The sequence below is a fragment of the Agelaius tricolor genome, unplaced genomic scaffold, assembly GCF_023055355.1.
Source record: "Agelaius tricolor isolate 1412-34295 unplaced genomic scaffold, bAgeTri1.0.p SCAF_19, whole genome shotgun sequence".
Lineage (NCBI taxonomy): Eukaryota > Metazoa > Chordata > Aves > Passeriformes > Icteridae > Agelaius > Agelaius tricolor.
In genome coordinates, this window is record NW_027269279.1 from 10,201,881 (window position 1) to 10,228,922 (window position 27,042).

General features: G+C 40.1%; 1 protein-coding gene and 1 long non-coding RNA gene across 9 annotated transcripts in view; one reads left to right on the plus strand and one right to left on the minus strand.

Moving 5' to 3' along the window:
* The window catches only part of LOC139598204 (uncharacterized), a 210,650-nt gene that overhangs the window by 23,737 nt on the left and 159,871 nt on the right, over positions 1-27,042 (plus strand). The gene's annotated exons all lie outside the window — the stretch shown is intronic.
* Positions 17,558-27,042, minus strand: part of CLEC16A (C-type lectin domain containing 16A) — a 59,723-nt gene continuing 50,238 nt past the window's right edge. For 3 of the 8 annotated variants that reach the window (XM_071444235.1, XM_071444233.1, XM_071444234.1), the window contains one exon: positions 17,558-22,569. In XM_071444235.1, coding sequence (XP_071300336.1) covers positions 22,229-22,569 — 341 coding nt within the window. In that variant the 3' untranslated portion in view covers positions 17,558-22,228. Of the gene's footprint in view, positions 22,570-23,602; positions 23,642-26,045; positions 26,253-27,042 lie in introns of all 8 variants that reach the window. The other 5 variants (XM_071444241.1, XM_071444239.1, XR_011681822.1 and 2 more) reach the window with 5 other exon arrangements.

The window sequence follows — 27,042 nt, forward strand, 5'->3', positions numbered from 1 at the left end:
CATACAAAACATCAGGAGAAAAGGGAGGGGCAGCATCAAGCATCTTGAGACTTTATTCAATTACTGCCTGACAGAGAAATAGTTGCCAAAGTATTTTTGAATAGTTTTTAAAACTTTCTATTATAGGAAGAAAGATCCATTAGTCAAAGATCTGTCAGCCCAGAGATCAGGAAAAGGCTTTAATTTCTAAATAGGACACTTAGTATTTAGACCACCTGCAGTGTACTTGCTTCTAGAAAATGATGGAGGATTTGTTTGCTTTTGGTTTTTTCTGGGAGGGGACTGAGGGGGGAAGTGTTAGCTTACTTTAGAAAGAATGCCTAGGATAGAAAAGCAGCTGGAGTAGAATACAGTGGAGGCAGAATTGCAGTTCCAGGGACAGCCAGGAAATTTCAGTGGAACAGCTCCCTTGCTCTAAATCCAGCAGCTGCTGACGCACATAGCAGGATTCTCTCAAAGCATACTGGCTTTTGTCTTGATTTTTCGAGAAAATATAGTTCATGTTCATGTGCCTCTTCTGTCTCCTATTCCTGCCATGAAGACTTCAGTGGATTGGTTGATTCTAATCCAGTTTGCTACAAACCTTGAAACATCAGAGTTACCCACTCTCTCCAGCCCTCTGAATATGCACAGTTGAGAAGAGAGGAGAAACTACTTTCATTTTCTCTGCTCATCTAATCTCAGAGGAAAAAGTACAAACAGCTCCACTTAGATTTGTCTGGGATGACCCATCTCCTACCTGGGAGGCAAGACAGGATGTGCTGCTCCCTGCCCTGTCAGCAGGTGAAATAAAAGAAGGTGGAGGCTTGGCCACTAGGTACTGACAGGAAGGGAGTTAAAAATACATCTGTGTAGGAATTTATACATGACCTAAGGAGGAGCTCAGCAATGCAGGACAAAGTCACAGAAATATACAATTGTGTAAGGTCTGCTGTTAATAGCTGAGCTGCTCTCCCACTGCACTCATCACTCAAGAGGCAGAGGGCCAGTCTCTTTCTTAATTAGCCCTGAAAAGTTAATGACCCGTCGTTGCTTTGGCTGTGTTACAACTTCTGCTCACAAACAATAGATTAACCACTCAGGGACCAGCACCAACAGCAAAAATCTCGGTTCAGCAATCGTGAAAGAGCAAACCATCAAACAGGACAGAGCTAAAAGGAGGTTGTGTCAGGAACACCTGAACTCACAGATCACAGGGAGCCCACGTGCTCCCGGTTTGCCATCACAGGCCATTAGTCATGGAATCCGTAGAAACATTAAACTAACTACGAGTGATGGAAAGCCTATGATGTACTGACTTCCTCTCTATTGCTGGATTTAAACTCCTAGGTTTTTGCAACATTAGAAGGCAAGCTAAAAGCAAACATCAGAAACAAGGCTATGGAGCAATCAGTGAAATTTCTGATAAGGGCACTGAAATCCAGGAGAAGCAAAACGTCAACATTTTGTCATCTCAATGTACTCAAGTCTAAAACAACTAAATATAGTCATTGTATATGGCCTTTTCATAACAATCTGTAGCTCAGTTATTTTGCTCTGCAAATATAGAGGAAAAATGGAAAGGCAGATATAAAAGAGGGAATTAACATTGGATTTGCAAGGCAAAAGCTCCAAACCCCAGTAAACAAGATCTGATATCATTTTTACTTTGAACACTAAAGCTCTTGGCACATTAAACTTCTTTTAGGGATAAGTAAATGACAACAATGTCAACTCTTGAATTAAACCAGGCAATTCCTGCATTTACACAAGTCTGACATTGTTTCACTTGAAGGTAGAAAACCTACAACTAGAGTCCTGTGCTGCTTAACCTCCTGGAGGTAGGAGCACCCCCCTGCCTCCTGCAAATGTTTTACTGCAGCAAATTGCACTGATTGCTCAGTTAGCCAGGGAAAAGGGCTGTCCTCTCTCCAGAGGCTGTGATGGACAGTGAGGGTGATCAGGTCCACCCAGATTTTGCTAGTAATTGAACTGAATAAAGCTCTTCCCTAGCCAGCTCTTCGGCCAGTGAGGCTTAGAACCCTGGTGACATCTTAAGTGTATTCAATTTAGATCTGCCTGAGAATTTTGTATATTATTTATGAGGATTGATTGATTTTTTTTCTGTGAGGGAATAATATAGCCTGTATCCCTCCCTCCCCATCATATATATTTCTGGTAAAATAGTTCCTACATAAATACCAATGCATCACTGTCAGAAGAATTGTACACTTTTAAAAGACTGCCTCATTTTGTAGTTCCTCACTTTACCAGGGTAACAAAAAATTAATGGAGAGGAAAAAATACCTGTATACACAGAAAATTCACAATTACCTTTCCTGTTTGCTGTTGATAGTCCATTACAGAATAAGGTTAAGTTCTCCAGCTACTTCCCTACTGTCCTTCAGTTACATGTTATACGGATATTTACTTAACCTTGTCCCAAAATATGTTAAAACTGAGAAGGAAAAAAAGCATGGAAATGGGTAGTAATACTTTCTTACTTTGTCTTGGAATAAAATTCACATAATTGCTCTTTCCTGCCTTATACTTGAAAAATCAGAATTCTTACATAATTTATGTCCATGTTTTCCTTCCACAGGATGAGGTTTTCATTTTCATAAGACATTTAAATACCCTCCCTCCAGCAAGCTAGATAAGAAATATAGGTTTGTGAAAGAAGATTATGGCAGATTTTGGGTTCCTAAATTCAAAACTGTGCTCACAAATATGCGATTCTGCTGAGCAATTTTTGGGCTCTGGAGATTCTCTTAACTCCAGAGATCACTTCTGGGTTTATTGCCAAAGACTTAAATGCTCTCCAGACAACATACTGGCTTTGGATGTGGTTCTAAGGGTGGGATTATAAAGAGTTCTGAATTATTGCTAGGGCTGTCAGTCTAGCAGGGGGAGAGTGTTTATAGTTAGGCACAAGTGGATTTATTTCTCTGGAGCACTTGATCTCTTGTCATCCATCCTACATCAACCATTTTCCACAAGCTTGTCCCTAGTCAAGCAAGTCTTTGCCCCATATCCTATCAGTAATTTGTGTGTCATTGTTTATGTCAAAGGTTATCTACTGCCTTCTCTTGATGAAATTGTCTCTGTGTTCTCTATCTGCTTTCTCCCACAGCTATGAAGATATCAGTATTTCCATCCACTCCCTCAAGGAGATTGAAGGAGGCTATACCTTTCAGCAGGGAGAAGAAAGAGTGGGAGATGGGCCTCAGCCAAAGCAAGGTTTATTCAGAAATTTCCTATTGGGAAATAAAAGGCTACAAAAATTTGTTTAAATTCTGAGTCAGTTGGAAAACATCACAGCAATAGATATTTCTAAACTTTAAAAGAAAAAGAATAAATACAACGTGCATGCTGACCTCAGAAGAGGTCCATCTTTATCTTTCACAAAAGCAAATTTTTATTTATTTAAACTAAACTGAAAAATTTAGGATTACTACTTCTGTTTCAAAACTGGAGAATAAAAGTTATATTTCAATTTCCCAGATGCATTCACTGCATCGGGGAAAAGCAGTAAATCCATGAACCTGAAAGTGAAACAGTCTCATAAAATATCACCTGACTCCACTGAGCTATCTTATCTCAGGGTCTAACACAACCTGGGGCATTTACTAGAACACTGGCACAGCTCTGAACAGCTGCAAAGGAGCTCACATGGCTTCCCATCCCAAAGCTGCTGTAGGACACTTCAGCGATGACACGAAGGTACACCTTAAATTAATCAGTGGGTAAGGAAGAAAACACTTGGAAAAACAATTCTCCCCTCAGTTTTGGGAAAAACTTCTGCATAGAAGCAGCCTTGCTTGGTGCTGAGGGAGAAAAGAGGGTTGGACAAAGAAGCCTCCAACGCTGAGATCAGTTCAGCTGCAGCAAAATCAGTCTGGCAAATTCCCATGGATGTGGTTTGTACTGAGGCTGCCCAAGGGCCAGTACTGAAACTACTCTGCTAAAAACTCCTGCAATTCCTTCTTGTCCAACACTGCCTTCCCACTGTGTGTGCCAATGCCAGTCTGCCAGGAGTCCTGGAAATAAAACAGCAGATCCTGGAAATAAAACTACAGATCACAACACCTAGGATGGGGCCAAGTACTCACTGGGGCAAGAGCTTCACCCTATTTGGAACAAAAAGAGGACTTAGTGTGATTTATGGGCACAGTGGTAAAAGCCCAGCCTCTAATCAGTAGCAGATCATTACTGATATGCCCATATTGCCACTCCTGCATTTAGTTTTGCAAAATACTCGTTATGACCTGCCAGACACCTGCAGTGCCCATGTACTGGCAGCATGGCATAGGGGTGCTCTGTAACCCAGCACACTTCATGCCCTGGGCCTGTACCCTGTGGCCAACACATCCAGGGACACTGCTCAGACCACAGAGGGAAAAGGCTGAATGGTGCTGCCAGTCACATCTCTCATGTCATTGCAGAAATAAGCATTTGAGAGCAGATGACTTTTACACTTGGAACTGAGCCCCTGGACCACAAACCCTGTATGTACTGAGCCACTGTCTTCCCTCCCCAGACCATCCCTCATGCTCCAAAGAAGGAAACAAACCAGAAAGAGCAGAAGAATATAGACCCTGCTGGCTCTGATGCTGGATACAGTGATTCAAAAATAAGATGTTTTGCTTTTCTCAGTCCCCCCTTCTAGGCATTTAGAAGAAATCTATTTCATATGTTTTGAGCCCTCATTTTAAATGGAAAGGATCCTGTGATCATGGCATTGAGGACTGCTTGCAAATACAGTTTTGATCCCTCAGTGCAAATCCCACAGATCTGCTCAGCACCATTCACTCAGCACTTCAGACTAAGAACAGAACAGGATTACCTGTTCCTTTCTATACAAATATTTGTATAATACCAAAAAGATAAAACCAAAAGGAAGCTACAGCCCACAGTACTGCTGCACATACCAAGTCCTGCCAAGGGCTAAATCATATTTCTGAAGGGTTTCCTTTGAACTGGACACAGATGAAGGAGTCACAAGGTGAATGATTGGCTTTATTATAGAGATAAGATGGCAGCAAAGAGCAGCAGCAGCAAAGACTGTAGCTCAGAGAAAGCACATGCCTGGCACTTGACCTGGGACATGCTGAGAGCTTTGAGTAAGATTTCATGGAAGTTTAAGTGAATTTCAGACTGGATGCTGTGGTCCTGTGTCTCCTGTGTCTGCACTTCCCTCCCCACCTCTCTCTTGTGCCAGCAGTAAAGCTCATGTGGCTCTGTAACAAAAATGTCTGGCAAAGAAAGATGAAATTAAGTATTTTGGAACTTTATTTCTTCCATTTAGAGTTCAGCAGATTATTTCCCTCACCACAGTCACATGAGCACTTGTTGCTAGTAAACAAGTTCACAAACTCTTCACCTCAGTCCTTTGCAACCTTCTAGAAAAATATTAAAAAAAAATCTCAAATACTGCCAACCCACTTGGCAGTAATAAACTGAACCACTGGAACATTTTATCTTTAGACTCATCAGTTGAGTGCAGAAAAGCTTTTCACCTGAGCTGTACAGGTTGGCCTTCAATACCAAATGGACACTGACATGAGGGGAGAAGAATTTCTGCTATGGGAAGATGACATCTAGCCAGAAAATGTCAAAAGCTTGGAAGCCAGTTCTTAGGAAACAAGTTGTAAGACATGGAAGATGCCAAATTATGCTTGTCAAATGCATGTCAAGAGAGAGGAAAACAAAAACATGGTTGACAGAAAGCAATCATGTCTTGATGCTCCTGCCTGAGAGCGGAAAGTGGTTGATGGCTACAAACATCCTGGATCACCAGCCAAAATAAATGAAGGAGATTCCCACTTTAATAATGCTGAGGCTGAGTAGAAATCTGCTCAGCCACACCTAGAGAAAGTGTGCTTCAAGCCTCTGTGTCAGCCTCTCTTCCCAGCAATGTGACTCTGTCCTCAATATCAAAGCATTTCAAGACTATGAAAGTGTGTTCCCTAAGTGACCTCTTGTCAAAACACAAAAGTGTTCTGCACTGGGAAGGAAAAAATGGTACAGGCAAGATGGCTTGGCAATGCCTGTTAAACAGGCAAGGGAGGGGGAGAGAACAAGGTCTTCTCTGCAAGGTCTTCAGGCACTATCAACCTCTGGAAAGAGTCTGGGTAGTCTGCAGTAAATCCAAACACTGCATACTACCTCCTTCAATCTGGTATTCTTCACTTTCCATTTTGCTGTCTCCATGGGATTATTGGCTAGAAACAGACACACTTGATCATTTCTGAGACCTCAGATTCCATTATTCTGCCACAACATTTACTAATTATAAATGCTTTGCCAAATATCCAATGTTTTCACTGGCTGAAAGCCCACACTTAATGGGCTGATAAAGAACAAATGCTGTCAGAGAATGGCACGTAATTGGTTACACAGGTCAGCTGAAACTCTGCACTCCAGGGGTGCCTGCCTGAGCAAACAGCATAAATGAACTTTTCCTGGGTAAGAAGCTGAATGAATTCTACTCCTAGAAGGGAATTTAATATGTTTAACTATTCCCACTGCTATTAAGCCTTTCCCTTCAGTGATGAAAGTTGTACATGTCATGCATGTTACTCTCCCAAGAATGCTGTGACCTATTTTCAGTGGCTAGAAAACAAACTGAGAGAGTTAACTCAAAGAGTGTGTGTTGGGCATGCATAAATAGCCATTCCTCTCTTTTCTGGGCACACTGATCATACAGGAGGATGCTTCCAACACTAATCTGCACATCCTGGCTGGCATATAACAATAAGACATTGTCTTTTTAGAACCTGCTGTTCTGCTTCCTCCCTTGTTTGCCCTGAAGTCCACAATTCCCTCACTCCGTCCTCACTCTTTCCTGCATTACCACTCCAGACCATTGTCAATTCATACCCACAAACCTGCAAAAACCCAAAGAGAAATGAAAGTTCCATTCTTCTCCATTCCATGCTACCCCCTCCCACCTGATCACTCAGAGCCCTGTTTCTTGGAGCAGGCCCAAGGCCTCAAACCATCACAGGCCAGAGCAGCTGCTGTACCAGCAGTGCCCCAGCCCAGCAGGCAGAGCAGCCTCGGGCTGGGGAAGGGGCACAGGACAAGCAGTGTCCATGTGGCAGTGCCCACGTGCTCCAAGCACTCTCTGGTTTTAGGATGAAATCCTTTCTGTGAAACCATGTCAATGCATTAGCTAACAGAGTGGGGAAGTGAGAGCACAGAAGACCAAGCAGCTAAAGTAAGATGGTGATCAGTGAGAAAAGCTGCAGAGGACATCTCAGGGATGTGAGAGCTATCAAAGGGCTGTTTTCCAAAAAGCTTCAACAGTTCTTCTGGCTTCAGACGTTAGTTGGCTTCCTTTGCTTTGCTGTTTCAGTTTCCAAAAAAGCTTAATGCTGGTCGAAAGGGGGACAATACTGAGTATTAATATATCTGTTTGCTAGATTCCTGAGATATTTATTATCTAAACCCTCTCAATGGCTAAAAATGCTCTTCTCTCAGCTTCTGGAAGTTACATTGAAGGCATGTCTTTAATTTGACTTATCAGCTGAGTGAATGCTCATTCAGCCATCTGATTGCAAGCATTTGTAGGAAAATTTCCAGAAAAACAACCCCAAATAAGAATTTTCCTTGCAATCAATCAATCCAGTTTCTAGTTAAAATCACTCATTCCTTAAACTTTCTTCCATGAAGTCTTTGCTTCTACTGTGCCAAATTCAGGGAGTTAACCCTGTGAATACAGCGAAAGGGGAAAACAAAGCCAGCCCCACTGCCTGCCCTGTCACCCAAACTTGTCAGAAGTTTGAGGAATTGTGTGTGGGATCCACAGGAGAACTACAGGAAAAGCAATGGCACAGGTGTGCAGAACATTCTGGAAATTAGGAACTCCAGGGACAGCTTTGTGAACACAATTGCTGACTTTTGCTGTACTGATTGTGCCCTTACACCTTTCCAATTATTCATCATTCATTTTCCTTGCTATCTCACTCTTTTTTGGTAGTGCTGTCTTCTTAGAAGTATAATCAGTAGTTTATTCCATTTTGACAGAGAAGGGAAACAGGAGCTGCCACCACCTGAGTGATTAATATCTCAAAGGTATTTGCAACATTACACACCTGGGCTTAACAGATACCTTGTAGGGCTGTCTTCCTGTTAGCTGGACTATAATTAACTCAACTCCGTACATTTTAACAGTAAACTCTGTTTACTTCCATAACATGTGTTAAATGGATATTTTGGTATCACCACATCAGGATACAGAGTAATATAAAAGTGAAAGTAACTTATGCAAAGGCTGCAAGGCAGGGGAAATGAGACTGCTTAATTGCATCAGCCTAACCCCTCCAGGTTAAAAGGCCTCTGTCTAGCTGGTAGGGAATTCAAACACCACTTTAAAAAGGAATATATGTTTTAATACCTTATCATAGATGGTTTAAGAAAAGCCCCAACTTTGAACTGAGCTAACTTTGAAAAGCCTCATCTGTTTCAGTGGTGGGCAGGCAAGAGCCCAATCTGCAGACAGGTTTTTTACCACCTGTTGATTCCTGTGTTCAGAGTCCTCACCTGGTGCATTAGCAGGGAGCCAGAGGTGGAAGAATTAAATAACCAGCTGTGAAAGCTGAGCCAGATCTGAGTTCCAACTCGGGTAATACCCCAAACTGCTTTTCTATACCATGTTTTTTGAACAGTGGTAGTTTCACTTTTGGTTCTTCGTGCCAGTGGAAGGGAGGAGCTCAGTTTCCGTTTCTCAGAAATGCTCTCTTTACCCGTAGATCTCCAGCAGTCTGTCAAGGACTGCTTACCCCTAAGGAATCCTCAGCCATTCCCAGGAACCAGCACGTTCCTGACACATAAGCACTGTGTCCAAAGGCCAGGAATACATAAATCATACTTCCCCCTGGCTCTGGTCCTCCTTCAAAACACAGAAATTATGGTATTTTAGTTCTGGACACAGTTTCACCTATTTAACCTTAATTTGTTTCTGTTGTTTAATTTGTTCTCACTAGTGGACCAAATATGAAAAAATACTCCTATCAACAATTTCATATTAGCTACTTTACCTTTCCCCTCCCCATCCAGTATATTTTATGTTTTTGTACTTTCATATCCATCTCATTTAATCAAAACTGGTTGCAACACATGCAACCCAAAATGAATTGCATCAATATAAACAAGGGCATAAAAATTTACAGGACAAAGGCAGAAGTAAATGCCTTAGACCATTTTCTGCATGGAAAAATATATTTGAATGATACAGTCCTGAGAGCAAGCAATTTAAGCTTTTGCATGACTAACTTGACATTAAAATTCCAACTCTGGACCACAGAGAGTGAAATAGTCACCCATAGGATGAGTTTGCAGGCATGCAATGGACTAAAAAGGATATTTTTTCAGATTTTTTTTCCATTGAAAAAAATGGTTTGAAGTTTCTTAACTAATTTATTTTGGCAGGCCAAGGAGTCTGTAGTGGGTATTACTGTCTTGATGCTTTGAAGAACTCTGTTTTTTTCACGTTCCCACAGAAAATCATTTGAAGGACAAAAAAAAAAATCCTTTGCCTCTTAATATAACAAATGGCTATGGTCTAAACCAATAAGAGAGTTTAAAATTAGTGTTTCTAATGTGACCACTGAGACATTTCAGACTTAATTACATCTGAGGCAGACCTAACCACCCATTTCTCTCCAGTTTCACACAAACAGTAATTGCCCTGCAGCCACACTGCAACACTGGAGAATTAACCACATCCTAGAGGAGCTGGAGCAGCACAAGGGAAACCAAGGAGACTCCAGAGTGGCTGAGCAGGCAGAACAGGCTCCCAGATCAGTCCCACAGATCTCCATTCTGCAGTGAGAACCAGAACCAGGCCAGTTCTGGTGTTCTGTACCAAACACCTGCACCAGGTAGTGCTCCACTTCCTCTCTTGGCTTTCTACTTTAGCTCTTGTTGAATTAACATGGAGTCAGAGATACAAAGTGAATATTCCTGAGTTCCATATGCATACATGTACTGATGCTCATCCTAATTAATCTACTTCTTCAAAAACCCCAGTATTTTACTGGAAGCAGCTGTGCAGATTTTCCTGCAAGCACCAAATGATACATGACCCCTAGGCAAAAATATAAGTGCTATTCAAGTTAGTGCACTAATATAAACACAAATAAATGGTCTCTTTTAATAAAACTGTTGAAATTAATGTTCCCACAAAAATCTTACACCTGGATCTAACTCTGGAGGCCAGCACAAAACCATGGAAGCAGGAATGTGATTCTGCAGTTCCAGGATGGCTGGGCCACTCCAAATACGCTGCTCTGTGGCAGGCAACAAATCTTCAGTGAAGGAAAAGAGACAGCAAAGTACTTTCTTACATCCTTAGGTGCTGTGAGTGAAAGTGCAAAGTACTAACTTAGGTACTGTAATCAGTAGAGCTATAAACCAGATTATCTGTCAGCCACAGAGCTTGGAAACTGCAGAACCAAAGCCAAAGAGGCAGCAGAAAAGTCCAGGAGTTCCCTGGCAGGGTAGGTAGTACAATTCAGGATGCCTCTTCCTTGCTGCAATGCTGCTCAGCACTGTTGTAACTCTTGCACAGGGAGGGATTTCCTCTCATTTTATAAACCAGGCACTGCACACTGTTCAGAGAGCAGAGCTCCCAAGCACCCTCCCACTGCCACGTGTTCCAGACCGACTCTGGAAGCAGCAGGGAGCAACAAGCTCTTTGCTTTGCTCCAAGATTGCAAAGTTCATTGAGGGCCCCTCACTTATTTTATGCCTTGCACATCCAGGCTTTGGTTTGCTGTCTTGGCTCAACCAGGTTGAATTAGATTCCCACTTTATTCTCTTTCTTCACAGCCTGTTTTAATATAAAGAATAGGATTTCACGTTGCACACTGAGCTGAGAATCCATCCTCCCAAGCCTCCTGGAATGGAGGAGGAAAGCTAAGAACACAAGGAGCAGCTGCTCCCATTTGCCTGTCAGGTTAGACTCCATGGAGATCCTCTGGGTTCACCATACAGAAGTGTACTGGGTCTACCACCTAAAAATAAAACATCTTACAAGGAAACGTGACTGCACACAGATTGGGAATGGCTCCAGAATGAACACTCCACAGCATGGGCTCGCTCTGACAAAGGAGGGTCCAAGTGAAGAGGTGCATTTTTCCTTTTCCTGGCAGACTGAAGCTGGATGCAGCTGCAGATCCAAACCCCAGAGCACAGGAGTGGCTTCACAAGGACCAGCTCGTACTTGTCAAAGTGTGTCACAGCTTTCTGCTTTCAGTGAGATAGATTATGTTTTTAAGTTCTCTTTCTTACAATGAGAATAAACTAGCCAAACCAAAACAACAAAAACCATCACAATGGTAAATTAATAACTGCCCCAGAACTCCAGCTCAAGGCACATCTCAAACACGGACAAAGGCAGAGCATTTGCACTGCAATGTCTGAAAAGTGCCCATTTGAGGAACTTTATTTCTGAGAGTTGAGAAATACTGTGGTTTTCTTTCCTATTGTTTCCTTAATCTAGAAGCAATTCAGAAACATCACAGCTTCTTGGGTGAAGCAGAACAATAAGAGCTAACAGTGACAAATCCCCAGTCAGCACTAAAACTGTGTGTCTGTGGCCTTTCCCCTGAACTAGCTCTTCAGAGGAAAAGCCATCCTGCTGAACTCTGAAAGACACCTTGTGTCTGTGGTTGCTGGGGCAGAAGAGATAGCTTCTTGCAAGATTTCTAGTGATTCTGGCTAAGGAAGGCTTGCATGGAGATTTGTTAATGCACTTTTGAATTAAATATTCCCATTAAAAAATCTGAAATATAATGTTTTTCATTCCTGTTTTCTCTTACGAATAAGCTTGAAATCAGAGTTTTTTCACTTAATGTCCCCAGAAATTTGTTGGTTTTGATAGTTCACATGTAACCAAACCATGCAAAACTGCTCTTTTATCAGTTCTTGTTGACAGCTGAGGCAATATTCCAGATGATTCTCATCCAGACAAGCTGAACAATCATTCTGGGTTTGTCCTATTACTTTTCATAAAACATCTCTTTAGTCATCACATTATTCTGAGGACTAGCATTACATGGAAAAGTCTCCTCATACATACTAGTAAAAAGATCTTGTCTAGAAGACGTATTTTAAGATCAGATATTACATATAATCTCTCTTGCCACTGGAAATTCAAACCACTCATCAGTAAAGGCTTTGTGTTCAGTTCTTGAGTCATGCACAGACTCCATGTACATTCTGAGCCATCAGAGTGTGATGTGCTTTTCTTATCTCTAACAGAGAAACAGTGCCACTGCCTTGCACAAGTCACACACCTGCCCTACACACAAGTCATCCCTATACAGTGCAAACTCATTGGAACAGGGTTTGACTCAATTCACATCTGCTTCTTGGTTGCATTTTCAGTGTGAGCAGGGATATCTGTAACATACCATAGCGGGGAATGAGGAGCTCTTGAATCAACTTCTGGTTACCCAACTCAGAGTCAGTAAGTAATTAAAAAAAAATACATCATTCAGTGTTTCACATTAACAAGGTTAGTCACAGGACTAGTCAGAAATTTCAGTTTCCAGAATGAATGGTACATCATCAACCAGGGAGCTGAGGAAATCCTACCAAGGGTATATTCTAGCACCAGGATGCAGTGACTTCCGTGTTTGTTTTCTTGAAAATACTGAGAAATCAACAGTTTCACTCAGATACATTCCATTAATTCACTCAGGTAATGTTTAATTTACTGTTATAAGAAATACTTAATGAGTGAGTCTTGGTTAGGTCTCATTGTTGTAGTGCCTTATAGGACCCACACTACTGGCCACTTCTGGTTCTTCATTTTGGGATATCTAAAAAAGCTTCAGAAGGAATTATCTGTTTCTTTCTGCATACAGACTTTCTATTCCCATTCCAGTTGTTCTCAGCTACTTCCTGATAAATCTTTTTCTAACAAAAACGAAAAATTTTCCACATGAAAAATTGTACCAAAACCAAGCTTCCTATGGTCTTTGACAGAGCCTCTGTACAAGAGGCAGACCAACTGGGATTGTTGAATTATTCTGATAAACGGTTCTACATTGGATTTGACCTTTGTTGGAGGTTCTTGGGCTCACAGATACTTAGTTTTCAGTGGTGTAACTGATAACTCAAGCAGTTAAGGATTTCTTCATGACTACTAACACGTAACACTTCCCTCCAACAGAGCAAAGCAAAAAAGCTTGTCATGTCCCAACTCAGAGATGGCAAAAGGGAACTTCTCACCTACACTAACCCCTCCACATTATTTCAGATTACACTTCCTATCACTTTCAGATAAGACACGAGGCTGCCACTGAAGCAGATGAAAAGTGTTCCTTTTTAATGACTTGGCATTTTACTGTCACATCTTAAATGATGCCATTCTTCCATTTTTTTCCCAAATAATTGTGCTACTAATACCTGAGACTTTTACAGAGGTGGTCTGTACATCATATTGCTATGTAAATTGAAGGAAAACTCTTCACTTTCTTGCTTTTCTTAGAAATTTCTTTCTCTTTTTTAAGTCTTGTATTTCTTTTAGCCTATGTATAAATAGATGCTTAAAACAGTTTCAACATTCTAAGACTGACTCACACATTCAATTTGATTTCTAAGAGAGTTAGTAATTTCCTTACTATCATTGCTATGAAGCAGAAAAGATTGAAAAGGTTTTAAATATACTGACTTTTTTCCCTCCATTTTTTTTGGTTTGTTTTCTCCAAATTTAAAAGAAACCAGGCTTCTTTTCAGACAAATCCATTCCTGTGAACTAATCATTCTGGACAATAGTGAACCATTGCAAATTAAGACCAAATCTTAAATCAAACATTCCTAGAAGCTAGGAGAAAGGCTTTTTTTCTTATAGCGTTTAAGTTGTTCAGATGACACAGAGATATAGTGCAAACAAAAAACTAAAAAGTATTTGCTTTGAAAGTTACAGGTATTCAGCAGGAACTATGTTAACTGGAGCAAGGAGTAAGACTGGAATGATGCCTTTAATGACATTTTTTTATGACAAGGTGATAAAAAGATTAATGTTTAATATCAACCTCAAAGCCCTGTACAAACAGGAATTAGGCTTCCCAAGTACATCACTAATCTGTTTAAAAAGGGTGAACTCAGGAACAGGAAGGACCTGTCCAATGTCCTGTTAAGCTGAAGCCCAGGTGAAGCCTGCTGATACCAGTCTGAAACACAGTGTGCAGTGTGAGCTGACCTGAACACAGAGAGGGAAAAGGCACCTCTGATTTCCCCTAACAGCTCTGGTTTTCTCTGCACATTCAGACCAAACAAGAGGAAACAGCTCCAAGATTGTCCTTCAAAGAGATCTGTGGTTTGACAAAATTTGAGAAACACCCCTCCCTCCCTCACAAAACATCTCATCTGAAGATCTGTTCAGAAACTCTAAGAGGCTTGCAAGACCCTTTTTCACCAAAACTTAGTGAGCTGAGTGAGCCTATCTCCCTCCAAAGCACTTTGGCAGCCCAAAGAACGACAATTATCTAACAGACAGCGGTTACCAACACCACTTTCGCAGGAAAGCCTTGAAGCTGATAACCTCTGATAAGCAAATTCAAGTGAACTGCACAGTGGAGAAGTAGCAAAGCAAAGCTGCTCACATCTTGTTCCCAAGAACTCTGGAATTAGCTACGCCCCGCTCACATCAGCAACTGGGTTTGCATAGGATAATATGGTGGTGGAAAAAGAGTAAGACTGAAACCCAGGTGTGGCTATGGACAGTTGTATCTGATATTCCTACAGGTGATGAGCTTTTTATAGTATCAGTTAAGTAACTGATATCCTGGACAGAAGTCATGATGTCATATAAAATACTATAAAATGATGTTTCTTCTCTCTTATCCCTCAAATTAGCCATTAGAAAGAACAAGACTACTTTCCTCCTTTGCAGACCCCATCTCTCCCTGCAGACTAGAAATTCTTTTTCCTAAGACATTATGGTTATGTGCCTCTCTCCTTCTTCAGAAACTCCTTTTTCTAGCTCTGGTAGCTCTGGCTGCTGAGGCAGAGACAGCTCTGAGCACCTCTGTAGTGGTAACCCAGTCTGGCTCTTCCTTCTCAGTGCACTGGTCCATCAACAATGCAGTTTCAAGAAGCTGCTTAAAACTGCTTCAAATAAATGACCCCTAAATGAGGACAAATTTACACAAAGATGTCTTCAGTCAATTAACCAAAAGACAAAATTTGTTTTTGTAGTAAAATAACAGCTTGTTTTCCCATCCAGTGTCACAATGTTTATTCCATACTAAAGCTGAGAAAAATGTTGTGGAACTAAGAAACAGGGACCAAGAATTCATCTGTCCTTAGTAGTCATCCAAAGAGGCAAAAAAAAACCAAAACAAAACAAAACTGTGGCCTATGTGAAATATAAACCTTCATTTGGGGACAAGACAGTGAGAATGGAATGCTGAGATCAGTATTTTCCACTCAACAAACACAACATTTCTCAGCTTTGTAGAGTTGAGTGTCTGAGGACATGCAACTTTCAACTTATTTCAGAAAATCTCAAGTCTGAATAATAAGGCACTTAATAATCAAAAACTTGACCTTATAAAATCCACTAGAGAACTGGCATTGAACATCAGTAAAAATTTTAAGACATATTTGCAGATAAGCTGATGGTAAAATCCTTCAGCTAAAAGCAGACATGTTGTCACCTTATTGCAGGGGTTCCATGCTGTTGTCTCCTTATCACAAAAGTTCCAAACCTTCTTGGTGTTTCTCATGGGCATCTCCTCACAGCACTGACTCTTCCTTCTTCACAGAGCAGCCACTGACTCCAGTTCCCTTCTCACCCACCCACCCCACTCTTTTATAGCATCTTCTTCTCATTGCTTACACCTGTGGCCTGTTAAAGTCAGGCCTGTTCCTGATCTCTGATAATTGGCCCAGCTGCAGCTCCTTAGGGGTGAGATCACTTTCTACATTAGCTTTATTTTCTTCTATTCTGTCCCCCTACTTTCTACACTATCTTTATTTTCTTATATTCTACCCCCCTACACAGACACACAGCTGAGCACCACCCAACCAGACTGCCTTACTCCCCATCAGCTCAACTACCTTAACTGTGTGTGAACATTTGAATGAAACCTTTCTTCCAATTTTTCTACTGGAAATTTGCAACTCCAGCTGCTGCAATTCCCTCTGCTTCTCCTTATTTGAGAGATTAAATGTATGACTTTAAAATTCAATTGAATTTTCAGGGAACACACTCATATAAACAGCCATCTCTCATTGCCAGTTGTATGCAGCACATATTCAAGATCACCAGAAAGTACCAAGACAGCTTTTGTCTTCATATAAACTCTAACACAGCAGAATAGAAATGCTGTTTCTTTTGCCCCAACAGCTGCATCCATGAAGTCACAAAGAACTCCATCCTTGACATGGAAATAAAGGTTAAGTGTCAAAGAACAAAGAGGTATCTCCAAATGCTGTATCTTTATTTAGCCAAGAGTTACTTTGACGAAGACATATGTATTGACAGAGTTTCACTTATTTTTATAACTATGCTGAAATGATCTTGCTGATGAAGATGTGGATTTACCCACTATAGGACTGGTCAAGTTGCTACTCTTGGATGTTTCTGGGGAAAAGAGTGGACTAATGCAGCAGTGCATTAGTAATTTACCTGTCCAGGTAATTTTCAACCCAGTCAGCATGAGAAGAGGTTTGGAGGCTGTGCTTTCATTCCCTCTCTGATCATAATTAACTCAGGTCAAGAGGCTCAATCTGACTCTAGAGAGGTTTAGAGTCTAGAAAGGTTTAGTAGAGACACAGGAAAATGACAAAATGCTGCAAGAGTTCTGAAGCATCAGGATACAGAATCACAAAGCAGTTTCAAACATGAAGGAAGGGACCTTCCTGGCCACAAACTGGCATCCTTAAAGCAGTGTTACTGGCAAAATTCAGGAGGTTTGGCCGCCAGGAGCAGATTTTAGGTCATTTTCCACACCATGATTTAAAATCTGCATCTTAGGAGACAACACTGTGATTTACTCTATCTCTGATACCTAGCTTGCTTATCTGATGTACCATGTAATTGAATTTCTACCAAAGAAAGCTTCTGAAGCAATGACTATTTTGAGAAATAATATTTCCCAAGGAATGTATATTGACCGTGATGAATCCCTATAGATGTAGAGGCTAATTAACAAGAACCTAACTAATAACTTGGCTGGATTTAATCCATATACTGAACTGGCAACATGCAGCAGAGAAGGAGGCAGAGGGTGAAAGCATGTATTTGGGGAAGAAATCACACATGACAGGCACTTTCAAAGTGGTTCACAGATATTTGAAATGTTGCCTAGGCTCTCTTAACCCCTGGTCTCATCTCTTTCCATCACCCTTCCAGGCCTGTTTCTGCTCCCCCTCCTGCTATGTCTTTCCTGCATACTCAGGGCAAATTACCCTGACTTAAAGATGAAAATGCCTAACAGTCACATATGCACAACATTCTTCTAAATAAAAGCAAGGCTCTGCAAATTTTGTCTTTCACTGCTCATGGATGTCCTTGTGCATCAAATGCATGCAGCAGCACATGAAAGGGAAGAAGTTCTCTTAGTAACACCATTTTTATTGCCAAGTTCCAGTTACAAAGAAAGGTCTGTTCCTTGTTCTTGTCCAGGTTTTCAATAGCCACGACAAATTCTCAATGCCAGCAAATACAGACTCAGAAGTCTGGATTTCAGAAATATACACCAATATTTTCTAATTCCACTCCCTTCCCAGATGCTTAGTTACATTGTTCTTTAAATTAACATAAGATATCACATTTACTCCAAGTGTCTAACATAACTTACATTAAATAATTAATACTTATTGCCTGTAGAAAGACATTTCAGAATTCAATTCACACCATGTTTGGGCTTTTTTCCATGTAAATGTAAGTGCATGTTCAGGACTTTTTTTCCCTCAAATGAACTACATTTCAGACAACTTTACTGAAATATATTTCATAGGAGGACAGTCCATGTTCATAAAATGCTTTTTGTAGTGCTTAAATCCCAGGTACATTCATTCTTCTAGAAAAATACATTTCTACCTCTTTGCACTGAAAACAAACTTACAAAGCAGCTAAAAATGAAGGAAAAAGTTTGCAACAAAAATATCAACACAGCTATTTACAAGTGGAGATGCCTAAAATTATCTTCTAAAGTTTGTAATGCTTCCAGAATGTTTCCTGAAGTTGTGACAATGTATAGTTAGTGCTGTCCCTGGGCAAAACAAAGCTCCTAGACATAATAGTCTATAAATTTCACAGTTGAATCTATTCTCAATCTTTAAAAAAATTGTCTTCATGTTCATTGTAGATACTTTTGCCACAGTTAGTCCTTAAATACAGCCAAACTCTAACCCTCAGATCTCATACAGACTATAAGACTGCAATTACTGTGTCTTAAACTCACTTTAGTATGAGTATCCATAACCAAAATAATGGGAAACAAGATAAAAAAAAATTCTCATGAATCTTCAGATTATGATCTTAAAAGAATCCTGTGAACTAGTCTGCACCTTAACTTTTGTTATCAAGTATTCTTAGTCATTACCTGCTTAAGCCATTTTTAGTTACTTTTAAAATAAATGCACTCCACACATTTATTTATGCTAACAAGACAGCCCCAACAATGACAAGTCTTTCCTTTTCATATTAAGAACCAATCAATTCAAATTAACAAAACAATAAAGCAGATACCACCACAGTGCACATTTATTAGACAACCAAAATTTAGCTTTACATTTATAACACATTAACAAACACAAAATATATATTTTATAACACCTTGCAAAAGAAATACTGAGCAACGTGCAAATCTAAAAATGCTGGGAGATCAAAATAGGGAAAATTCTGTACAAATGTAATATAAAAATATGTTTCCATATGAAAGAACCCTCTGTTTGAGACTCAGTCAAGAACTGCATCTCCTATGTCTTTGTTGCTGCTCAAGTATTGAGCAGCAGAAAAACCCCCAAGAACTACTCCCCTCCCAACCCCTAAAAACATCCCACCATAGCAAGCCCTGCTTGGATCACCCTCTGTTTTTCAGAATCCAATAGGAGATGGGAAGAGTTATTCTATTTGCTTCTAATTCATGCTGCAAATGCTGGGAAAGGTCAAGAGAAACACAGCAGGCAAGCACAGAGAGAACTTCTCCAAAGATTGCTAGATAATAGAAGAGCAGTGCCCAGGTGAGTGATATCTTAAGGTAGGTCAGTGGTGGTGAACCAGGGATGCACCAAAAAACTCTTTCAAGAAGGACAGTAGCAGTTAGGAAGAGACTTTTCAACATATATTTAGATAGCTACATTAGCTGTCTGAAAGGAGACCAAGTACCTGGGAGGCAAAAGGCCTTGATCTCCCTGCCCCCAGCTGATGTCTGCAGATCTCTGATCCAACTACAGGACTAAACCATTTCCTTTCCCAGACAGCAGCTGCCTGCCTGGGCAATGCTCTTTTAAAAGCAAGTTTCACTTCAGCTGGTCAGTGGAGACAAGGGCAGAATGTTTAGTTTGGTGGGGCTTTTCTGACCACGACTCCCTGGTGGTCAGTGCCCCTGCTCCTGAGGCTGTTCTGGAGCTCCCTGTCTCCTGCAGCACCCCAAGAGTGACAGCAGCACAGCACTCAAGTGTTTACTCTCAGGAAGGGGCTTCATCCTTACACACTCAGTTCCACCTGCTTGTCTGATAGCTTACCTACATCTTCAGGCAAAAAGTTTATTTTACTGCTAGCGAAATGACACTCAGTTCCAGGGCAATTACTGAATTCCTGAATTGCTTGAAGTAATCACAAATTAACAGGAGACCTATTCTTTTATTTTCCTAATAACAATATCTAAGTCATTTCCTGTGAAGCTCTCACTAGACAAGTGATCACGAGATTTAAAAGCCACTCAAAGGTAATAAAAAGTACAAAGTCACCTTTCTTTCCCTTTGCCCCATTTCTTGTGCAGTACAGCTCAGGGGTGAGATTATTCATATACATTGAAGAGACTCCTTGTGCATAGGTCTAATTTTGCTAGAACTGAATTTGAAATGAGATAAATTAAGATCAAGGTTTTCCAGTCTAAAATTACTTCTGTTTAAGGGCACTCAGCCTGCACAGTGATATTTTCTGTCAAGAATCTAAGGTTAATAACTAACATAAAATGCTTTCTAATTAAGTGAGGCATTTTTTATAATGGTCTTCAGAATATTACTAAGACTACAGTGTAATGCTGCACCATTTTAGAGAGAGTCTAGACTTCAATCAGTTCAGCTAATAAAAATTCATGTGGTTCTTGTGCCCACGTTGCTACTGATGTGTCTAGGCCTGTTCAGGTACATTAGCTGCAACAGTGACTGCATGAATGCAAATTCATCTTAAGCATGAGACAAAAAAACCCAAAAAAGCAGGCTCTTATTCTAGTAATGCCAGATTTTCACACAAAATCCACTGCAGTGCTGAGGACACCTAACTCTGAATTCATTTAGAGTTTGGGCCACTCTGGAATTGTCAGAGTATCAGTTAATTCAATTTGAGACAAAGTAGAAGTCACAGAAAATTAGAAATCAAAACTGCATGAAAAAGTAAATAGGGGGAAAAAAATTACTGGCATTCAGTAGCAGACACCTCATATACCCAACTGGCAAAGATTCAATTATTATGTGAAGGAGAAGACAGAAAAAGTGAGAAAAGTCGTACCTGTGAATTAGTCAATCTCATATATGTGTATATATATATGAATACATATCTATATATATACCTGTATGTATATATACATATATATATACATATATATATATATGACAGCCAGGAAGAGGTACAATAAGCAACTGGGAAGTGGGTAAAAACTTTGCAGATTCACCCATTTGGTAAGAACTCAATGCCAGTAGAGTGCAGTGGTGACTGAAATCAATACCAAGTAAACAGCATAAATTCCTCTGAGGAATTGCCAACTCAGTGTTAAGAGCAGAACAGCAATGACAAGCTACTCAATTTACTATTAACTTAAATTAACTTACTTGGAAATTGATGAAAAATCTTAAATTCCTTTCATGTTAAATTATGTATCAAATCAGCCAAGAACATTCCAAGCTTTAAGAAACATCTTTCCCTTTTCTGTCAGCTTGGTGTCAGGATCTAGGAAGTAATGTTAACTCAGAATCACTTTTATGTATTTTTAATGTTGTTTAACTGAGATACTATGCCAGACAGGAAAAAAAAAATAAACAATACCTTTCGAGATCAGACTTGCAAAGGAATTATCAGTTAGATATGGTGACCTTCTTCCTACATGACTATGAAAAATTTGAAAAACCTCTTTAGAGTAAAACTGCTTCTGTCTGCTTCTTGAAGTTGTCTTTCAGTTGCAGGGATATCACCATTCCTCAGATGTGTAGCAATTTGACTGTCAGAAGTGAACAAACATGCTATAGCAATCTTGTAAAATATTTTACATTCCTCTCTAGGCATCTAAACAACGACTAAAGTAGTCTCAAAAATCCCTTTAGTTAATTTGAACAAGCATTGTGTTTTAACTTTGAATCAAACCTTGAAATAAATAAATATGGAAAACATAGTATTTAAGTCTGGAGTCCTACAAAGAGAATACTGAATGTGGCCAAGCCTGCTGGTATTGTGCAGACCTCCAAAAGATGAACAAGGTTAGGATTAAAAAAATAAAACAACCAACCAACCAAAAAAACCAAATAAAACCCCAAAACCCCTCTTCCACAAATAAAACCCCGAACCAAACATCAAACTGAAAAACCACACCCTGATTCAAATGGAAGTTTTACCTCTGTCCTATAATATATAATTTTTTTCTGGTCAATGGCATGTCTCCCGTTTCAGAGACATAACAATGCAGTACCATGAAGCTGGGTATCCAAAAGTCTCTTCACTTTGCCATAATACTGTAGACCTTTTACAATTAATTAGTTCCTGTTAGAAAGACAGTAGGTCCTCTGAAACACGTTCATGTTCTTGTATAACAGAAACTGGTAGGAAAAACCCAAACTTGTGAATCTGGATTGGTTCTTTCTCTCGTCCCCAGTTCAGATATGCTGAGTATTCGATGTTGGCTCTAAAAACTGCTGACATTCTCTGTCACCACTTGGTCCCTTCAGGTGGACCTGAGGCCTCTCAGGCCTCCAGAAGTATCTGCACTCCCAGACGGAAAAAAAAAAAATAAATCACGATTTGGTTGCACTTCCTTCACTGTTTATTACAGTCTGCATGGTGGCTTTAGTCAGAACTTTCCTCCTCTACCTCTTTCACCTTGTCAACCTCAACTTCAGGCTGCAAAGGGGCCTGAGGGATGCAGCTGAATGTTCGGATGCTGTGTGGATCCACTGGTGGCACCAGAGTGAGCGACTCCACGCTCAGCGTGTCCGTGCTGTCATCTGTCAGTAAGGATATGGTGGGCTGCTGTGCAGGAATCAGGCTGGGAGACAGGTTGGCTGTTTCTGTGTCACTGGGTTTTACAGCATTTCTGCTGCACTTGGAAACAGCTGAAAGAGTTTCATCAGTCAACATGGTCTGACCGGAACCGGCCGTCAGAGGCTGCTCTGGAGCTGAAGCATCATCTGAGAAAAGAAAACACCAAGAACAATCAATACTCAAGGCAGTATGCACATTAACCTAACAATACACCATTATTCATGAGTGTTCAAGAATAACTGGGTAGAAAACACAGTTCTGTGAAGCACTATGCTTACACATCCACATTTTAGTAATTAGAAATAAACCAGAATATTATAAAGGCATAACCTAAAATGCCAGTAGGATTATGTTCTAATTAGGAACCATTTAGTATTAGAATATGTATCAATATTAGAAATATTCTTAGAGAGAGCAAGTTGAGGGAAAGAAAACCTCTCCAGTATTTAGTATGAACTAAAATGAACCCGCTACCCCTTATTAGGAAGATCTTTAGAAATAAAAGAAAAAACTGAAGAACCACTCTACAGCCAGCTTTCCCAAAAGGTGGCCTGTTTCTTACAAAAATTTGGAAGTCATTCTCTCAATTTATCCTCCAGATTCACATTTAAGTGACACCTCAACCACAGAAAGCAGAATTATGGCAGAAGAGGAAGGAGGATCATTTCCTTACTGCAACTGAAGGGTGCTGCAAGAGGCCTGCTTTACACAGCCTTCTGAGACATGGGGGGCTTGTCCTCCTAAGCAAGGAGCATCCAACACTCAAAATTGAGAATAAGCATAAATGCTATAGAAAAGTGATATGCTGCTGCACCTCCTACTTTATGAAAAAACCCTCCAACATTAATAGCTATTTGTGCTGTCCTTTCCCCCTAAAAAACCTAGTGAACTGTCAGGCAAGCTGTTCATTGGCTCAGGATGGAGAGGGAATGGACAGGATGAGGTGATACAGCCTTAGATGATCAAGTATGCCCCGAAAAGTCAGGTTTTTTTTCTTTTCAGACTACAATAATAGATGCCATTAAAGTAACAGGTATCCAGCTTCAAGACAGACCAGTTTTAAAGCTTTTGTAAGAAACAGCATGTGTTCAAGTGTACAGGAATCTGCAGAAAAGCTTACAAGGCAATGTAGTGAATACAGAAGCTAAGAATTAAGTTATGGTTTTAATACACAGTGACCTTAAAAATATTTCCGTTTCATTATGATTCCAATTAGTCCTGGAAAAGAACAGAAAGCATGAACATAAGACAAAGGGGGGGAAAAAAAAGGAAAAGCAAAGTAGAGAATGGAATGGGTATCAGTGGATAACACTAAAATTACTGATTTTTTTTACCTTTCTGGTAAGATAACCCAGACAATGGTGTATTCTCACTCCAGAAACCACTCACATGTACTTTTAGCTGAACTGGTGGCTAAAGCTTCTTGCTTTGATAAAAACAAGATTTATAGATGGTAAAAGAGTCTACTATTAAATAAAAGAGACATCAGTGGTTATTTTTGAACTATAAGGACAGATTCAAAGTAACCCTACAGATTCTTCATCTGCCAAGAAGCTTTAGTGAGAATGTAGCAACTGATAACAGAGGAAGTGATGCAAGAATCACATGGAAAATGAACTGCTAAAACAATGAAATACAGGCTGATTTCTCTGAATTCCAAGCTAAACACTGACATTTCAGTATGCACAGAACAGTGAGTTTCTGCTTTTTGAACCTATACAATCTTACAATGACATCAAATGTTCCTTGCCAAGATAACTTTTTCATCTTATACTATAGGATGAATAGTCACCCAAATTCAGGATTCAGAAACCTGAGGCATTCTGGTAAGTAAAGTATTATCAACCAATGGCATTCTGCTCAGAATCTTTCAGCACATTTCTATTTAACTTCTGAATCCACACTTCATTTCTTAAGTCATTCCTTCCCATCTCCCAAATAGAATATCAATGTCTTTTCTTAATACTTGCATTTACTGAAATTATGGAAGACATTATATTCTTTTGTTATGCTGGGTGTTTTGGTCCCTAAATCCTTCCAGGTAGGTTCTAAGTTAATGTTAAAGTGACTCCCATCCAGCTGTTATTGATATTGCTACAACCCAGCCTCTGTCCTCTCAGGATGTCTTTGGTCACTGCCAGCCTGGTTTCCATCCCTGTGGCACTGAATTTCAGGAACAATGGCCCTGTAACCCAGGGTGGCACTGCTGGCAAAATTATCAGAAAGCAAATCCCAACACACAAAAGGGTGGAGGAGGGAGAGTTCTGAACATTGTCTAGAGCACACAAGAATGTCTCTTTAAGCAGGTACCAAGCTCTTGCTTCTAAAGAGTTTCATGTACCCAACATGTTTACAGAATAATTTCTCTCCTTATTATCTGGAATTTCCATTTATACTATATATAAAAATACTAACTGACTTTCAAAAAACCCAAACTCCCAACATTTTGTTGCAGTTTGACTTTTGGATAGAAAGAAAATCTGTAATTTTCCCTGGATAAAACCACCAGTCACTGAGCTATGCTCTGCTCTTAAATATCAAAAGGTTATTACCTAATACTAGAAAACAGCATTTCTATTTATCTTTCCCCAGCCTCAATGTACTTAGGCAAGAGTGTTCTGGCACAAAATATATGCCAAATCTGCAACAAAACCAGGCAGAGTGAAGTCAGCTTCTTAAAATGGTTTTGATCTTAATACTGAACTCTAACAAACAGCCTTCCATACCTCCAAACTTATTGTACTTACTGAAAACAAGGTGTAATTTTGCAAGTTTTGGGGTATTATTAGATCTTCTAATAATGTTTTTCAGCACTCCTTTACTGCTACCAAGATTATTGTTACAGCAAAAAAACCCAACTAAAACACTCAAGTTGTTATATTAACTTATGTTAGGAAGGTTATTGTGAAAGAAGTTAGAAAAGAACAGAAAAAGGGAAGAATGAATATCATCCACAGAGAAGTGTCCTAAGCTGTGCAGCAACATACTATGAAAGGATAACAAAAACACAAATTACAAGACATTAGGCAAAAAAGTTGCAAATTAAATCTATAAATATGAAAAAGGGTGTTTATGAAATATTAGCAGAGTAAAGTATCTTCATGCCATGACAGTAACAAAAGAAAAGAAAATTAGATACAAGTTCAAACAGATTATATAACAAAGGTCATCTGAAGAGTATTTCCATCTTTTTTTGCATCTGCTCCTCCTCCTCACCTCAGGTAAGGACAATCAAACAGTCCATAAAGTCATCTGCCAGAATCTGATGATCACAGAAATATTAAGCCTGCGCCATCAGAGTCCAGGGACATTATGCTGAATGCCTGTCCATTTGACCTGTGCTATGAAGAGATTTCTTGCTGCTGGCCAAGGACCTGCATTACTGTCCATTCAGGAGCCTGAGTTTACTAAATTTCACTACAGCCAGGGCTGCCCTGTGCAGATGAAGACATGGCTGCTTTGAAGCTGGAGGCTTGATAGCACAATTTCCACCTTTGGCACGAGTGCCCAGAGACATGGGAGAAGCTGCAGACAAGGCTTTCAGAACAGCTCATTATTGATTTACAGGTCTCCCAAAACAAACGTAGAGACAAATATTATAATGCTTTCTTCAGTTTCCTACCTCACTGTCACTGCTGTCAGCATGGAAAGCAAATATGTTCTACTGATTATTATGGGCTTGTGAAGGCTTACGGAGGAACCTGCCTGAGTGGGCATTGCGGGAGTTTCTGCTGCAGCTGCTGCTGGAAGGCCTAAACCCAGTGTCCACCGTGACTGTCAGCCTCCGACAGACTAAACACCCGCCGGCGTCCTTTCCTGCCAGACCTTACTAGAGGGAAACACAGCCAGAAATCATACAGAGCCTTCAACAATGATACAGGGGAGGGAAACTGGAATGGAGACAAAGGATAAATGTTAGAGCAGCAACAAGAATAAGTGACAAGGACACACCCGTAACTGCTGGTATCTTGAATACAATTTGACACTACACCAAAAGCCTTCTACTTTTGGGAAATACTTCTGAAGCAGGAAGTATTCATTCTTTAGAAATAAATGAGTTTATATGAATTTAATGCTTTGCTTCCTATCTAAAAATGTTCGTAAGTTTGGGCTATGTCTGGCAATATCAACATCAAGGAGGGCTGGCAGGTATTTATTTGCATTATAATCTACTCACCTGCTTTAGAAACTTTGAGAGAAGTTCTTTACCACAAATTCTGGTGACACAGAATTATTCTCCTTTCCCCTGGCCATGAATAATATGCAGTGCAGTACTGTGCAGGTGACAACACTTCAGATCACTCAGCCCTACTATTCTGAAACCCAACAGTAGCATTTACATTTGGTTTATGATAAAGCCAAACACAGGGTTTGAAAAGATAACAGCAGTTCAGATGATGATGCTTGGTGCATAGAAAGTTCCTAGAAAAGAAACTTTCTAAGAACAAAAGTACTTCCTCACCTAGTCAGAAAATTACTAGAGCTTCACAGAACAGGAGGTCAAACCACATTTACATTACTGATTATAGAGGGAAGAGACAGAGATGGTTTCAATAGGAAGGCAGGCACTGCTCTTCTAAGCTCTCCAAGCTTGATTAATCACCCTCTCCTTGGAATGG